Source organism: Maudiozyma barnettii (assembly GCF_903064755.1).
Source record: "Maudiozyma barnettii strain CLIB 1767 genome assembly, contig: KABA2_09, whole genome shotgun sequence".
Taxonomy (NCBI): domain Eukaryota; kingdom Fungi; phylum Ascomycota; class Saccharomycetes; order Saccharomycetales; family Saccharomycetaceae; genus Maudiozyma; species Maudiozyma barnettii.
The window spans coordinates 257,143-274,298 of NW_024545246.1; the positions used below are offsets into that span (position 1 = coordinate 257,143).

General features: G+C 36.6%; 8 protein-coding genes across 8 annotated transcripts; 3 read left to right on the top strand and 5 right to left on the bottom strand.

Moving 5' to 3' along the window:
• Window positions 1-454: 454 nt before the first annotated feature.
• SPT5 (transcription elongation factor SPT5) lies at window positions 455-3,601 on the bottom strand (the record flags this gene model as incomplete). The annotated part of the gene is made up of 1 exon (XM_041552260.1): window positions 455-3,601. The coding sequence occupies one exon, from the start codon at window positions 3,599-3,601 to the stop codon at window positions 455-457; it is 3,147 nt and encodes a 1,048-aa protein (XP_041408194.1).
• A 488-nt stretch (window positions 3,602-4,089) lies between these two features.
• On the top strand, window positions 4,090-4,626 carry RAD33 (Rad33p; the record flags this gene model as incomplete). The annotated part of the gene is made up of 1 exon (XM_041552261.1): window positions 4,090-4,626. The coding sequence occupies one exon, from the start codon at window positions 4,090-4,092 to the stop codon at window positions 4,624-4,626; it is 537 nt and encodes a 178-aa protein (XP_041408195.1).
• Window positions 4,627-4,759: 133 nt separating this feature from the next.
• Window positions 4,760-6,715, bottom strand: UBX2 (Ubx2p; the record flags this gene model as incomplete). Its single annotated transcript, XM_041552262.1, has 1 exon — window positions 4,760-6,715. One exon carries the CDS (start codon window positions 6,713-6,715, stop codon window positions 4,760-4,762), a length of 1,956 nt encoding a protein of 651 aa, XP_041408196.1.
• Window positions 6,716-7,142: 427 nt separating this feature from the next.
• TRM9 (tRNA (carboxymethyluridine(34)-5-O)-methyltransferase) lies at window positions 7,143-8,009 on the bottom strand (the record flags this gene model as incomplete). Its single annotated transcript, XM_041552263.1, has 1 exon — window positions 7,143-8,009. One exon carries the CDS (start codon window positions 8,007-8,009, stop codon window positions 7,143-7,145), a length of 867 nt encoding a protein of 288 aa, XP_041408197.1.
• A 905-nt stretch (window positions 8,010-8,914) lies between these two features.
• Window positions 8,915-11,371, top strand: PPZ1 (salt homeostasis regulator; the record flags this gene model as incomplete). Its single annotated transcript, XM_041552264.1, has 1 exon — window positions 8,915-11,371. One exon carries the CDS (start codon window positions 8,915-8,917, stop codon window positions 11,369-11,371), a length of 2,457 nt encoding a protein of 818 aa, XP_041408198.1.
• Window positions 11,372-11,956: 585 nt separating this feature from the next.
• Window positions 11,957-13,576, bottom strand: PSP2 (Psp2p; the record flags this gene model as incomplete). Its single annotated transcript, XM_041552265.1, has 1 exon — window positions 11,957-13,576. The coding sequence occupies one exon, from the start codon at window positions 13,574-13,576 to the stop codon at window positions 11,957-11,959; it is 1,620 nt and encodes a 539-aa protein (XP_041408199.1).
• Window positions 13,577-14,511: 935 nt separating this feature from the next.
• On the top strand, window positions 14,512-15,888 carry KABA2_09S02772 (uncharacterized protein; the record flags this gene model as incomplete). Its single annotated transcript, XM_041552266.1, has 1 exon — window positions 14,512-15,888. The coding sequence occupies one exon, from the start codon at window positions 14,512-14,514 to the stop codon at window positions 15,886-15,888; it is 1,377 nt and encodes a 458-aa protein (XP_041408200.1).
• A 158-nt stretch (window positions 15,889-16,046) lies between these two features.
• On the bottom strand, window positions 16,047-17,123 carry OST6 (dolichyl-diphosphooligosaccharide--protein glycotransferase; the record flags this gene model as incomplete). The annotated part of the gene is made up of 1 exon (XM_041552267.1): window positions 16,047-17,123. The coding sequence occupies one exon, from the start codon at window positions 17,121-17,123 to the stop codon at window positions 16,047-16,049; it is 1,077 nt and encodes a 358-aa protein (XP_041408201.1).
• Window positions 17,124-17,156: the final 33 nt, after the last annotated feature.

Sequence of the window (17,156 nt, forward strand, 5' to 3'; positions counted from 1 at the left end):
TAAAACGACTGACCACAGTTAGAACAGTTGAACTTAACGAAACTAACAACGGCATTATCGTAGAACAAAAAACCACACACACACACACACATATATATATATATACTGATATATACTTACAAAGTACTCGTACGACATGTAAATAAAATTCACTTACACTTACTCTGAATTGTCTTTCTTTGATGCTGTCTTCTAATTTCTAATTTTTTTTTAATTTATTTTATTTACTATAACTTACATATAGATATTGTCGTGATGAATAACTAAACACTCATACCCAAAAAAAAATATAACTTTCGACATCAACTCTTGCAGTTGATAGTAAACGTTGAGGAATATAAAATCATGTTACCTCATTTTATATACTTTTCTTGTAACAGGATTGTTAAAAACACTGAAAACTTTGAAAACATCAGAGAAAACAATATCAATAAAACTTGGAAATCTTAAAGTACTAAGTAGAACCCCATGAACTGTTTCCCCCATTATTTTGGTTACCCCACGCAGATCTATTACCTTGTTGCTGGTTGTTGTTGTTGTTACCCCATGCAGAAGCATTACCTTCATGGTTATTATTATTATTATTATTATTATTGTCGTTGGAATTATTATTTCTGTTACCACCCCATGCAGAGCCAGCACCTTCTTTGTTACCCCAAGTAGAAGCACCACCATATGTGGAGGCAGCACCACCACCCCAGGCAGAGGTAGCACCATTGTTCTCACCACCAGCAGCCCATGAAGATGCACCACCGTAACTTGATTTGTTGCCCCAAGCAGAAGCACCACCCCAAGTAGAGGTTGCACCAGTCCCTTGACCACCCCATGCTGAGGAACCACCAGTAGATCCCCAAACAGAGGTACCACCAGTTTGGCCACCCCATGAAGAAGCACCACCCCATGCAGATGTGCCACCGGAACCGGCACCATGTGAATTGACTGCAGGTGTTTTACCACCATCGAAGGCATTGTTCCAACCTGGTGTCATACCACCTGGTAATGTACTACCCATTTCGCCTGGCTGTCTACCAGTGTTCATTGGGTTACCTGCACTAACGTAACTTGGACCCATTCTACCTTGTGGAACTCTACCACGTCTATTAACAAGCTCATCATAGGAAATACCTTCACCACCTTCACGATTATAATAAGTCAATTTCCTCTTATCCACTGTAATGTGCTTGTTCTTTGAATGTAGTTCAATTGTAGCTTTGTCACCGTTGACATCCTTCACTATACCCAATTGACCCTTGTAACCTGCAGAACGAATTCTCACAGTCTTACCAACAGCAACTTCACGCGCTGGACCAGCTTGAGGACGTGGAGTCATTGCCGATGGAGGACCCATCTTTGATATTATATCTGGGTTCATCCTACTCAAATCCATTTTATTACCTATCATGTTATCCTTTGATGCAACAGCCTCGATATTACTTGTATTCAAGACAAAGACACCAGCATTTTCGATAATCTTCTTAGACATAACAAAAACTTGTTGGTTTTGAATAAATAAAATTTCACCCTCTCTACGAGCACCTAATTTTTCTATGACACTATCACCAATGTTAATTTCTCTACCTTTACTATCAATAGTAGCTAATTGTAAACGGTTTGTATTGATCTTGCTCAATATAGAACCTTTGTTGATTGTAAATACTTTCCCACCTTCATCAAGCACTTTAAATATATCATGTCCAGCTTGGATAATACATGCCACATTTTTGGCACTTAGTTCAACAATATCATGCAAAGCGTATTCACTGGAAGTTGGTGTGGAATCAATAGATTTCGATAGATTATTAGCAGTAATAGTGACTTCTTGTCTTGTTTGATTTGACATGAAGGTAACTTGACCTTGTTTTACAATCAAAACCAGACCAGCATCACCTTGATGGTCACCGTTAATGACGGTAACATGATCACCAGGTTCGAAGATCTTTCTTAAAGATGAGATAGGGAACTCCAATGGTTTCAGTGGGAATTGAGGTAATTTCACTGTGGCAATATCTGTGGTCGTCTTTGTAACTATACCCTTTGAACTACGTTGTTCACCTACTAAAATTTCAACACGATCACCAGATTGGAAAGTTACCTTTGATGCTTGGGATTTCTTCAATGCTTGGGATATATTAGACAGATCCACAGAGCCATCCTTTGAACTGAATCTAGCAAGTTCTTCAACAGATGGTTGAATATTCTTAGTTTCAATATATTGGATTCTGAATGATTTAAACAAATAACCATCGATGTAATCTTCATTCTTGTAAGTAAAATGATGATCATCTCTCTTATATAAGTTTGCTTGATCAAGTCTTAATGCCATAGTTGGGTTAAACAATTGTGGAGAAGCTCTATTAGCGAATGTCGCTCTTCGTGGTTTTCTTTGTCCTGTTGTAGGATCAATTTCATCGAATTTACCGTAGTCTAAACGAGGAACCACTTTAAGCATGACTTCCAAATTGTTTTCACTAATCTGGTCAATCATAGCCAAATCACCCTTATAGATACCTCTCTTAATACGAACATAATTACCTTCTTCTAATGTGACATCATCTGATTTGTTAGGTTTCAAAAGTAGGGGTAATTCTTGTACAGGAATCAACAGTTTTTGGTTAATATATATATCTGGAACACCATTGCAGAATTTCTCAATAACAGATTGTTTTGGAGCTTCAATATAAATTCTACCATGATAGTTGTCTCTCTGGAAAATGGAAAGAATTTTTAATTTCTTTTTACCCATTGCTCTATCTAAGTTTAGCTTCTTTTTGAATAATTTTTTTACCAATTCTTTTTCTTTACCAGGTCTACAACGAACACCCCAAACAGTAGCAGTATCAACACTAGGCAACAAGAATCTTTGTGGAACATAACCATCTTGTGCAGCTGCACGATACTGTTTTGAACTTGTTCTACCATACCTTTCCCTTAATTCCTTTGCCAGTCTTTGAGCATCTTCCTCAGATGTTTTGTTCATATTTTGATCTAGTTCACGGTGTAAACGGTCTCTACCTTGTCCTTCTTCTTCATGTTCATCGTCACGAGTGATGAACCCTTCTTTCACTAATTCCGATTCTTCTTCATCCTCATCCTCATCCTCGTCATCACTGACTTCGGCTTCAATATCTAAGAATCTGTTTCTTTCTTGACGTTGTCTTTTACTTGGCGCAGCATCTTCATCCTCGTCCTCCTCTTCATCATCATCATCATTGTCGTCGTCGTCATTGTTGTTATTCTCTTCATCATCATTGCCTTCAGATCTTGGTCTCTTAGCTGTGGACGATGCGCTTTCTTCGCCATCATTTTCTGTATTAGATAAACTGTCTATATAGTCAGTTTTTACAGTATGAGCTTCACTAGGACTATCGTTTTCTTGATTCACCTCAGGTTGAGCAGAAACTTCGCTAGAAGTTATATTGTCCTCTGTCCTTTCATTATCTTCTTCAGAAGGAGCATCATGTGTATGATTCAATTCAGCAGCAGGATCTGATTCAGTCTTTGGAACGTCTACCGTTGAGGATACTGTATGTATGTTTTCCGTACCAGTACTGGATCCTGACTCCACTGTAGGATTTGGAGTAGTATCAGTATTTTCACTCATGGTTTAGGTAAAACGATAACTCTATACCTTGCTAATGAGTTAATAACGTTGTGTTTTCCTTAAGAACAGATTGTGAAAGATGTAAAACAAGTCTCACTCTTAAATCATGAAATTAGAGACTTTAACTTCTCTTGTCTGTTTACGGTCTGCTTCAATGCAATCTGTTGTTGTGGTTGTTATTCATGGTTCAGGTAGCAATTTTTCTTCCTTCTTTCATTTTTGCTTTGCTTTGCTAAATGGAAAATACCCATAATTCGCACAGTTGAAAAATTCAGAAATATTTTTCAGGAAAAGAGGGTAACCATTACTAGTCAAAATGGAACCATTTATAAGAAAGAAAGAGTACTATCACTCCTTTAATCATTGCATCCAGTCAGTGTATTCAACCAGTTTTACGTTTTACGATTATTGAAATAACGGAGGATTTTACTTTATTGGTTCTATTTAATGCTTAACTATCATTATTAGACGAGCAACCTTTAAAAGTTATGAGTGATAAATTAACTTATGAAAGGGTATCCCGATTTGCCAACGTGAAAGTTCCCCAAGACATAGAGGATGAAATGCTAAATGTGTATGCTACATACAGCATTGAACATGATATGAACATAGACGATTTAGAACCATATTTCAAAGATTTAGAGCTCCCGAAGGATCTATACAAACTAATAAGAAAAGAAGACCTGGTTATTGAAGGTACCAATATTATTGATTTCCAATTATTGATAAGAAGCACATACCATATACTAATATACATAGATAATGAAGATGTTATTAAAAACTTATGGACTACAATGGTGAAAAATTGTGGTAGAGATGTTCAATTTCCAAATATTAAGTTAACGGATCATGTTCTTAGTGTGAAGGATCTTCAGAAGATATCCAATGTTATAGGTATAACAGACCAATCTGGTTTGATACAAATGATGAGTTGTGCTACAGAGGGAAATAGGTTATTTATTACATATTTAGATTTTGCCTCTGTATTAGGGAGATTAGGTCTATTAAGGTATAGGAAAGCATAGATATATGGATATATAGACAAGTTTACATATCTATAATTTTTAAAACTTGAAATATGAAAAGTGGAATGCATTATTTAAAAGGTTATGCAACATTTTTAGGGGAACAAAATATGATAAACATCTAATAAACTCATCACTCGTCCTCATCTTCATCTTCATCAGTTTCTGATTCGATAATGTCTTCGACTAATAAACTCCCATTTGGCCATAGTTGTGACACCTCTCTTATCTTAGTATGTTCATTATGAGGAATTTCATATCTTGGAAATGGAGAAACTAACTCGAAATCAAATGATAATGGAGAGTCCTTATCACCTAATTCCATCCATTTTGTTAATTCAGTAGAAATCAATTCTTTCAGATGCATTTCATCTAATTCATCCTCTATAGTTAATTTATCTTTAAAACATAATACTGAGGAATCATTAACCAACTCTTTAATTTTGTCCATTACACTCTGACTCCACTCAACAGAGTCGGAAGAATTTTGATTCAAATACAAGTAACACCCAATGTTACAGTATACAGAATGTAATGTAGCATCACTTTTAAATTTTTTAACGATTCTGGCACCGTTTGAGGTTCTGATCTGTAAAGTAGCGCATTCATTCAATTTATCTATAGAAGTATCCTGACCTAAGGAATCAACACAAAGTTTTAACCATCTTAGGTTGCTTATCGTTTCGGCTAGTTTTATCTGTTGTTCTTTTTCCAATTTTATTTCATCTTGTAAGGCCTTCTCTTCAGCATCTATCCTACGATTCTCCTCTTTAATACGATCCTTCCGTAGAGAATCTTCATATGCTTGTTCTTGCAATTGTTTAATTTCTCTTGCTACTCTAAGTTCTTCTTTTTCAGTTCTACTCACAACCAATTCGCTTTCAAATTTATCTAATGTCACTTTTAAAGAATTTTGGAATTTTCTTGTGGAATTGATTCGTAACCTAGATAATACAGATAGTCTTGTAGTACCATTTAGGGATCCATTGCCATTTAATACATTACCAACCAATAAACATTCGGGAGTATATTTAATATTTAAGTTTCTTGCAACAAGCCACGGTTCTAATTCAGTGACAGATCCAAAATACACAATCAGCTCGTCTTTATGTTTATCAAGTGTATCTAATACTTTCTCATGTGTAAAAAATTTGTTAATAATCTTCAAAGAATTAGTATCTATATTTCCGTTATTGGCTGTGTGTGTATCCGTTGAGTCTTTCACGTCATCATTTGTATCCTCAAATGATGATTTCGAAATTGGCATTGCGCCTACAAGGACCACCAATAAGAATTTAAACTCTTCTTCGCATAATTTAAGAGCATCATTGAATGGGATGTGAGGACCCCTCAACCATTTGGTGGCTCTTTCTATATTTTCACAATCTTTCTCAGTTGTAGCGTCATTCCACACGTCGGATAAAACAATTTTGTCAAATTCCTGAGTAGGTAGCTTTGGAACATGTACCATCACGCTATTTTTTTGGCCATTACTGTTATCATTATCGTCTAACAGACCAAACGTAATCAATGACCACAATACAGTGACTAATTTCCACAAGAATCTTGGTATAACCATTAATAGCAATACTACGGGACTCCAATCATTATTTCCCGGTATCGAAACACCTGGAGCATAATTCAACCCAACTACTTTAAATTTATCTCTATAATCAATTGGCAATCGTTTCACCAACGGTAATATTGGAACAAGGCTTCTGCTTGCTTGCCATTGATCTATCAACGTATGTCTGGCTCTTACCCCATCATTTCTATCAAAGCGAGGACCTGGTGTAGGAATTCTTGTTAGTGGTGGAGATGGAGACGTTCCAGTAGGTAATTCCATTTCATCTGAATTGCCTCTTGTTCCAGTAGTAGCAGATGATAATTGAGACAATGAATCTTTCCAATTATCGTCGAAAAAACGGCTGATGGCAGGTTCTAAATGCCAACTATGATTCTGCAATAGTTTTATCACCTGTGCAAGATCATCCTCTGGGAAATCTGTGATACCTTTAAACTGGTTCAATTTATCTTCTTCTTCATGAGATAAATGAAATTCCTTGTCTCCAGCATTAATGATCGGCATCCTTATTTGATTATTCTTCTCCTTTATATGATGTCACGAATAAAATAAAATAAAATAAACTACTCGTTAAAATCTATTTTCGCTCCTGTATAGCTCTTCAGTGGGTATCAGTGCCATGAAGTGTAGTCATATATCTCCCCTTTTTATTTTATACCATTTATATCAAAATGTATATTTAATGAGTCGATCTTGCAAATTTAAAGGCTTTGATGGATTTTCTCTCTAAGGTGGCGCGGATGGCTCCATCTCTCTCAGCAATACGCAGATGAGTAAATGACTGATAAATATAATAGTAAAATAATAACCAAGTCGAGATCTATCTGATGCAGAGTAACCTCATTAGACATTTATGTATATATATATAAATATATATGTTGAATGAGCAAATGCCCGGTGATGCAATGCTAAGCTCTCGTTATTCCAAGGCTTACTGTTTCTCCGCGACAACGTACCAATTGTCCCTTTCGTAACCATTACTGACAACAGTAGCGCCAGCTTGTATGCAATCTTCCTCAAGTTCACCTTCTTTATACAAGTGGTAGAACCTATACTTCGTAACCTGTTCTGCTGATGCGGCAGAATCCTTCTCCTGCTGTTGCTTCTGTTGCTCGACCAAAGCTTGAGCCGCTTCAGCAGCTCTTTGATCTGCTCTCTCTTTCCTCCATTTAGCAACGAAAGCAGCCCTGTCCTTAGGTTCCACTCCTGTCAAGTCCGGTTTCTCATGATCCCCACCTGATTTCTTGTTCTTCTTTTTCTGTTCAGTCTGTGTCTTTGTATCATGCAAAACCCATGGCACCATCACATCTTGTTTCATCCCCTCATGATAACCTCTCCTGGACTCACCTTGTTCCAAAGCCCAGCAATATATCAACACCTGTCCACCAGACTTAACTTTACTCAAGATATGGCGAATGGCCTGCACTCTTCTCTCCCTTGTGGTCCAATGGTGCACTACGGCAATCGAGATGGCAAAGTCAAACGTATTATCTCTATGTGGCAAGTTCATCCCATCCGCCACGAGGACATTATAACCGGAGTCTATCTCGTGAGCACACCCGATGAGCCCATCGGATCGATCAGAACCCAGGATATAGATATCCTTGTTGATCCCGAGATACTTCCCGTTCCCACACCCGACATCAATGCCAATACTACCAGCAGTTCGTCCTTGCAAGAACGTCGTCACTATCGGCCATGGTTTGTATCTTGTCTCTGAGAAATGTGCTGCAATTTCATTGTACACGTCGTGCACATACTCCTGTTCTTTCGCCTGAGCGTCTCTGCTACCCTCCATTTCCAAGTTGTACTAAAGCAAGCCAACAAGCACAGACAACTTATAACCAACCTTGAGCAACAAACTGCAATCGACCAGCTGCCATCAGCGTCAGCATCATCAGCATCGTTTGCTTCTCTTTAAACCAAAAACTCGCAAGAAAAATTTCAGCCTGGAAGAATTTCGGAGTGCGGTGCTCCCGCCTCGTTAACAGTGATGCGCCGCTGATATCGATAACGATCCAGCGACTAGCCTTTGTAGCTGCAACTGCATCTCCATAGCCCAGATCAATGAACTAAATCGAACTGTTTTTCGTCAAAGGTACACCAACCACCGACACATTAAGAACCGTGGGTTCATTTCAACCCCCCAAACGGCAGTTAAAATACTCAATCGTTGGTGCTTTCTGCTACTAAAGTGATAAAACTGGCAGTTAAATTTCGTTAAAGCGGAGCCGTTCTTTGAAATTTAAAAATAAAGCGAGAAAGAGAAGAAAGAGGAAAGGATTGCCAACTTTTGACGATTCAGTGGGAACTTTTTTTGCTGGGTTGGGTTTTTGGTTTTGAACAGGTTAGGGTGGATTTATCTGTAAGCAACCGTTGTTTTTACGTATTCATTTGCTGTTAGAAGCTTGTATTGTCTGTCAACTAAGAGTTATTTGAACATCTCTTATCTGTTATCGCTACCGTTTTGTTGAATTTGCTACTTCGAGTATCTTCATTATATTTAAGATACATATAGGGATACGGCGATATATTCACGCATTCACCAATCTGAGAAAGTTTTTATAAGTATCCAGTTGATTTGATTCTAGCTCTGAAAAAAAGGGAAAATTTTATTACGCTTATATTCTAATCTAACACTTATTAATTCCTATATTTTTTGCTTTTGCATTTTGAACACGTATTGATAAAAGACATAATACAATGGGTAATTCAAATTCTAAACCTTCAAGTAAGACTAAAAAATCGACTTCGAAGACAACTAAAAAGGGGAAAGAGAGTTCCTCCAGTTCTCGTCCGTCGTTAAGCACAAAAAGTTCACATAATCACAGTATAAGCACTAGAGGTCATTCGACAGAACATGTTCCGACGATTATCAATACTCCAGAATCGCCAGTGAAACTAAATGATAGTGCTACTGCGAACAGTGGGAGTGAATTGGCCTCCGCTCAAGTAGAACCTTCGTTATCCGAACAACATACCGAGTCTCATAGTAGGTCGAGTAGACTAAGACCGACGACTTTGTCTCGTACCACCACGGGACAGTCTAATAAATCTTCACGATCTTTGAGATCGAGGCGATCTCTGAATAATATGGGCATGTCACCTTCGTCTGCTACAAATAATGATGACAACACTAATAATTTGGGATTGCCTCAAATAAAGAAACAACTTTCGAATATTGAAACAAAAAATAACAATTCTATATTACAACAACCGGTATCGTCGTCGTCTACTTCACATTCACATACTCATCGAAGGTCTCATTCGCAACATCTATTTCAATCGTTCCATGGTAATTCCTCACACGATACTTCTGAAGACCCCGGCACAGATCACAATCATTTACTTCCAAGATCGGGTAGACCTTCAAATGCTAATTCGAGAAGATCAAGTTTTAATAATATGAGTGATTTACCCCCGTCCATGATTCAAGTAGAACCAAAGCCTCCGATTTTGAAAAACAGTAAATATACACAATCTTCTCATTCTTTCCAATATTATGAAAATGCCCTAACAGATGAGGATAACGATAATAATAATAACAGCAATAATAATAATAATAATACGTCATACTCCGTACAGACACCCGGTGGAGGAGAAAAATCTTCAAGACAGGAATCTATGAGGCACAGTCATTCTTCGAGGCCATCGAGTATCAAAAGTGGAATCTCATCATCATCCAGACAACGTCGTAAATCCGACAATAATAACGGGTCGAGAGCTCCTGATTTTGTATTATCAGGATCACAGGGACAGTCTCGTTCAAATTCATTCGCTTCATCGATGCATTCAAGAAAATCTTCACAAGGTTCAAATACAAATACTGCTTATAGTACACCTTTGAATTCACCTGGCGTACAACAACTATTGCAACATAATAAGATGAGCGACGAGTCACAGGATTATTTTGGTAATGGTACCAATATCGACAGTTCGGGATCAGCCAACGGAACTCCGCATCATCATCGTCACCAACATCATCGTTCGTCTTCCTCTGTAAATAATGATAATGATAATATGGAGCATCAAGTGCTAGATGAGGACAATGCCAGTAATTATACCGCTGTGTCAAAGATGGATCAATACCCTGGTGGAATGGATTCATTTAATACCCCCATCGGAGATACTGATGTTGCATCTAATTTAGGTTTTAACGGCGCTGTTGGTAAGAAGAAGAAAGTTTATAAACCAATTGACATAGATGAAACTATACAAAAATTACTGGATGCAGGTTACGCTTCCAAGAGAACTAAGAATGTATGTTTGAAAAATTCTGAAATTGCACAAATTTGTCAGCAAGCTCGTGAAATTTTCTTATCACAACCATCATTGTTAGAATTATCTCCGCCAGTGAAAATCGTCGGTGATGTCCATGGTCAATATGGGGATCTATTAAGATTATTTACTAAATGTGGGTTTCCACCGCAATCAAACTACTTATTTTTAGGTGATTATGTCGATCGTGGTAAACAATCTCTTGAAACTATTCTCCTATTATTATGTTACAAGATCAAATACCCGGAAAATTTCTTTGTCCTGAGAGGTAATCACGAATGTGCCAATGTCACTAGAGTATATGGTTTCTACGATGAATGTAAAAGACGTTGTAATATCAAGACATGGAAAGTGTTCATCGATACATTTAATACTTTACCTTTGGCAGCAATTGTTGCTGGTAAAATATTTTGTGTACATGGAGGGTTATCTCCAGTGTTAAATTCAATGGATGAAATTAGACATGTCAGTAGACCTACAGATGTTCCTGATTTTGGTTTGATCAATGATTTATTGTGGTCTGATCCTACGGATTCACCTAATGAATGGGAAGACAATGAAAGAGGTGTTAGTTACTGTTACAACAAAGTTGCCATTAACAAATTTTTGAATAAATTTGGATTTGACCTTGTGTGTCGTGCACACATGGTTGTTGAAGATGGTTATGAATTTTTTAATGATCGAAGTTTAGTGACGGTTTTTTCAGCCCCAAATTATTGTGGTGAGTTTGATAATTGGGGTGCTGTGATGAGTGTCAGTGACGGTTTATTATGTTCTTTTGAACTATTGGATCCTTTAGACAGTGCTGCATTAAAGCAAGTAATGAAAAAGGGAAGACAAGAAAGAAAAGTGGCAAATCAACAACAATTGCTTGAGAGATAGACGACTATGGGTAAAAATGATATACAAGGCTTTGTGACAAGGTAATATGGGAAAGTGACATTCTAATCTTTTTCATATTCTTTCTCTATGTATTTCAAATATAAGCTTCTGGCAACGAAAATAATGAACTACGCATACAAAAATTTTCCTTTTTTATTATTATACATTTTTGTTTAAATAATTTTTACTATTCCTAATAACATTTTCCATTAATTTATATATATCTAATTAATAAAAAATAATAATAATATATTTTCATATTTTTTTTAAAAATAAGAGTTATATAGCAGTATAAACTAATATTAAGTTAAATGTGTCTAGTATTAAAATTTATTTATATATATATATATTTATATTACATGTATCTTTATAGAAAAAATTATAGAGATGTAGGGAAACGGCTATAGAATAAGTAAAACCAGAAGAAGAAAAAGAAATATGCAGTGTTTATTTGTTTAAAGTAAGGAAATTTAGTTGAAATAAAAATCAGATAAGATAACTGAGTTGAATTTTGATGCTAATCACTGGAGTAAATATATGTTATTTTATTTTTTATAAGAAAATAATCATAATGTACTAAATTTATCAATCTGATTGACCTCTGAAATTAGAATGTCCTCCACGGTTGAATCCACCACGGCCACGTCCTCTACCTCCACGACCCCCGCGGCCACGACCATGACCACGATCATTGCCACGATTGTTATTGTATCCACGATGATCGTTATTTGAAGATCTACCGTCATTATTTGAAGAGCTTTCATTGTGTAAGAAACTACTAGCAGGTTTGAAAAGGGAATAACTTTGGGAATCTGCCTTTTCATTTTTTTCTTTTCTTTCGGAAGAGGAGTTGTTATCATTTTGATCCCTTGAGTACTTTGATCCCTTGTTGAAGTTATCGTTATTATTAGAGTACGATTTGTAACCGCCTCTGCCACCTCTATCACTGTTATAGCCGCCACGATTGTTATGGTACCCTCCTCTACTACTGCCTCTTTCTCGATTAGTATAGCCACCTCTTCTAGATTTGTAAGAATTGTTATTTCCTGATCTATCGTTGTCCTTATCTTTGAATTGTGTTGCGTCTGAACTGTCTGCCATAGTTTCATTACTACCAGTTTCTGTAGTCTTTGATCCTTCTACATTATCATTAATTGCATTTGAGGTATTATCAGTATTAGCCTGTGTTTCATCATCTTCAATGGCAGAATCCGCTAAATTCGTAGTAGTCATAGGAGATGATTCTGTCGATTGATAATAAGAATGTGTTGGAGAAGCTGAACCATGTTTCTTTGTCTCTTCTACGGATTTTTGTAATACTTCAGAGTAACTTAGAGTTGGTTTCTTTAATATAGTGATTTTTGGTTTTTCAACAGAAGCATCATGATGATGATTATCGATTAGTGGATCTGATTGTCTTACTAACGATGCTAAGGGTGCAGACTCTCCTTCATTTTGAGATAATCTTCTCAAAGTAGTAGTATCCTCGACATGTAATTCGTCCATCTTTTTTTCGATTTCAAGAGTCACTGATTGAGTATCGGTAGGTTTTGCAGAACCAAAGGGACTAGGTTTGTGTTTGTGTTCAATAAAGGGTCTCCCAGCATCGATTTGAGGGTCATTCTTTAATAAATCCGCTTTTGAAATATATTCTTTAAAATTTTCAAATATGGCTATTTCTGTATTAATATTATAAATATCTCTTAGTGGTTCTTTCCAAAAATTAGCAATTTTTTGCAAATCTCTAGCGGTATATAATTCCACGAATGCGACTTTAGATTCAAGTTTGAAATTCTGTTCGAACTCAGTACCGTTCTTCATTGTTTCAATAGAAGGATTCACGTTCAATTCCCAAAACAGTTTAAATTTAATGAATTTAGTGAATTTAGCCTGGAATAATTCTTCGATATCGCGATTAGAAAACTTTGGTGGCAAATTTGAAAACTTCACAATATACGGTGGGCCTGGCATACTCCCGTTATTCTCGATATCTTCGACATCATTAAATGCGTGAGGATCTCTATGATAATTATTGTTGTTGCTATTGTGAGATGGGTTGTGGCCCCTGGCGTCATTAGACTTGTTTTTAGCCTGTCTGAACAGATCAATGTTTGTCGTGTTGGTTATGGCGTCTAAGTTAATATCACTTTCGTCCCACACGGACGCTCCTAGAGATTCATCTCCCAGAAACTCCTCTAATGACATTTTCTTTGCATTTCCATGATTAGAGTTTGAAGCCATGCTATATCTGTAATGTTGATTTCTTAAAAAAAGGGTTAGGTTAAACTGGTACGATTATTATATTCGTATTTCTTCTTCGGCTGCTTCAACAGTATCAGCTACTAAAATACCACCTGTAATATCGAAATCTGTAGCTGAATCTCTATTTAATCTACTGATGTACTATTGTCGGTTCCCTCTCCCTCTGGCCATTTCGCGATCCCTTCAATAATAAAATCCCAGATTGAAAGTTCTGACAGCCCGCCGCTGCTGCTGCTGGTGATTTGGCTTTGTTTTCTCTCTGCTCGCTGAAGTTAGTACGTCGTGGCCAGTGATGTGGGTCACGTGCAGTCGCTGCGATATTTCATGGTGGATCTGACCGTACAACGAGCAGCAACGAGCAGCAACGACGTGTTGTGCTTGTGCTTGTGCCAACTGTGTGGTGCAGACAGCAGCCTGTGGATGGGCTGTTAACAGTGGACAGACACGGGTGGCACGTGATGCTGCTCCGTAGCTAGTGATATTCCCCGAAATTGGAAAATTACATAATTGAAAGTGGGGGTGCTGCGGCGTTTTCTCTGCAGAAACATGAAGCGAGCAATCGTCATCCCGAAAAGAAATTTGAAAAATTAAGTAATCGACTCGTTAATCCATTCAAGAGATGGTAGAGGATATACGACATTAAACGATGGGATTACATGAATGAAGAGGTTTCTTTGACACATTTCGTAGTATATAACGAGTATAACGAGTGGTTGGTTGAACTTGTAGTGGGACTAGGGCAACAGAGATAATTCATACGTTATATTCCAACTGTTTTGGGTTAAAGATCGCTATTTGAGTGGGACGAGGTATCAGATAAACATAAATAGGGCATCCCATTTTGCATAATACAATCCAAGAACAACAACAAAGAAACAATGCTGATAGATAAATCGGTAGGTAGGAAGTGGACTCTGGGTCTGATAATGCTAGCCATAGTGATTGTGCTGTGGGTGATGTCATCTTTCCTGATCAACTTGATCTTCGAGGATAATATCTATAGAAAGCCCTTTTTCATCACATATATTAATACAGCTTCATTCATTTTCTATTTGATACCTACATTTAAAAACGTTGTACGAAAATACTTCAGGGATCGTAACTGGTCTATACACAAAGAATTGATCTTACAAGAAGAAGGGGGTCCAGAGAATTCGACGACAGAAGAAGGTAGTAGTAGCACTGATAATAATGCCAACGGTACAGATGTGGTTAGAAGAGTCTCGATAAATTCATCTAACTCTACGTATGTGGTACGCAATAGTAATGATAATAGTAATACTAATAGTAATGACACTATATCTGCGGCTGCAGCTGCTGTTGCAGTCGCAGCTCGGAGTAGGAATGGGTCTTTTAGTGCAGCTGAGACCACTCAATTGTTATTACCAAGAAATAGTGTTAGTAGTATAGTCAGCATCCGATTATCTCTGAAGGATACAACTAAATTAAGTGCGCAGTTTTGTGTTCTTTGGTTCTTAGCTAATTTTGCTACTAATGCATCATTGGCATATACTTCTGTCGCATCACAAACTATGTTATCATCCACTTCATCATTTTTCACATTATTTATTGGTGCTTTGGGTCACGTAGAGACAGTGACTAAACCAAAAGTGATCGGTTCGATACTTTCATTTATAGGGATCGCATTGGTGACACAATCGGATTCCATACATGGACATTTACCAATTAAACCCACAGGTCATATGCCTCCAACGGAACCAACAACTGATTTGACATCGTGGCAAACTATGATGGGTAATCTGCTAGCGGTGGCAGGTGCGATGTTCTATGGTATATATAGTACATTATTGAAGATTAAAGTTCAAGATGAAAGTATGATAAATATGAAGATTTTCTTTGGGTTTGTCGGGTTATTCACATTGTTATTCATGTGGCCTTCTTTGATCATCTTACATTATATGGGTTGGGAAACATTTGTTATACCTACTCAACCAAAGGTTGTCATCATTATCCTCATTAATATGGTTATAACGTTTGTTAGTGATTTCTGTTGGGCAAAAGCAATGTTATTAACAAGTCCATTGACTGTCACTGTAGGGTTAAGTATTACGATACCTGTAGCCATGTTTGGGGATATCCTATTTAAACATAAGGAAATGGCATTAGAATATATGCTAGGTGGATTATTGATTTTAGGGTCGTTCGTTATTATTAGTAAAAATACAGAAGCAGAGGAAGAAGGAGATATACAAACGTTATACGATTCACGATCAAATTCAAATGATGGAAATTAAATAGTATTGTCATTATAAATTCGTCATTAAATATATATACATGTTTATATTATATGCATACTTAGTTTTTTTTTTATTGTTATATATTGTTTTTTGTATATATTTGAGTTTATGTCAATAGATGTCCGGCTTCTTTAGAATATATATATCATAATAGTTTAATACCCATATGCATACCCTGGAGATTTGATGTCGAAACAACTAATATAATATGAGAAGAGATAGAACAAGGCATAACCGAAAAGAAGAGTCAATAGACTATCCACTTTTTCGTTTATTTTCTCTTGGATAAAATCAGATTTCAATATTATTAAGCTAATAAATAGCACTCCCATCCCAATATACATCAGAGAGACGGTAAACATTTCTAAACCAAATTGCCAACCTGTCCCACCACTAAAATACATGATGTTACCTTCGTCATTTCTAGCGATAAGTGGTATTCTGTTCATCTGAGTAAACTTGTAACCCGTTAGACTTGGAAGCATGATAGAAAACGCTATAATCATCATAATTATCTTGGAAACATTACCCTTTTTCACAATGGGCCATATGACTTTTTTCAAGAACACAAACGCAATTGTAGATCCAACAAAATATTGCATAAATTTCCCTGTATCAAAATCTTCCTCGACTTCAATATATATATTTAGTACTTGAGCAAGGAAATCACCAAAATGTAATACATCATTTGAATGGTCTGGTGTAAGTTCATATTGGTAGAATTGTCCTTTAGCCCAAGAGAACGGTTCCGTTTCTTGTTTCATCATATTGATAGGAGGATATACCACTAAATGAGGTACATTCTCAATACCCATATCTTTAATCAACGAAGGAACTTCGTATGCATCTACAATATAGTATGAAATTGGGATGTCAGGTCTCTGCTTCTTAATAATCTCTTGTACACCATGTATCGTTTCTTCAAATTCCAAACACATAGGACATTTATAACTTCCATCTTCGTTCGTTGAATATATGGTAATATATAAGACGGAATATTCTCCCTCTACCCCATATTGTAACTCTTTATATAACTCCTCAGTGACATGTATTATTTCATGTTCATCCTTATATTGTCGAATATCATTCGATTGTAGCAAAGCAGCAACACAAGCACATTGCACTATAGCTGCTATGTAAACCAAAATGTTCAATCGCAATTTCATTATGTAACCAAAGTGATCTATATTATGTTCGACACTTCTAGTATTAAATATTAATCGTTGATACATTGAAAGATCTGCCCATTTTAACGCAAATATTAT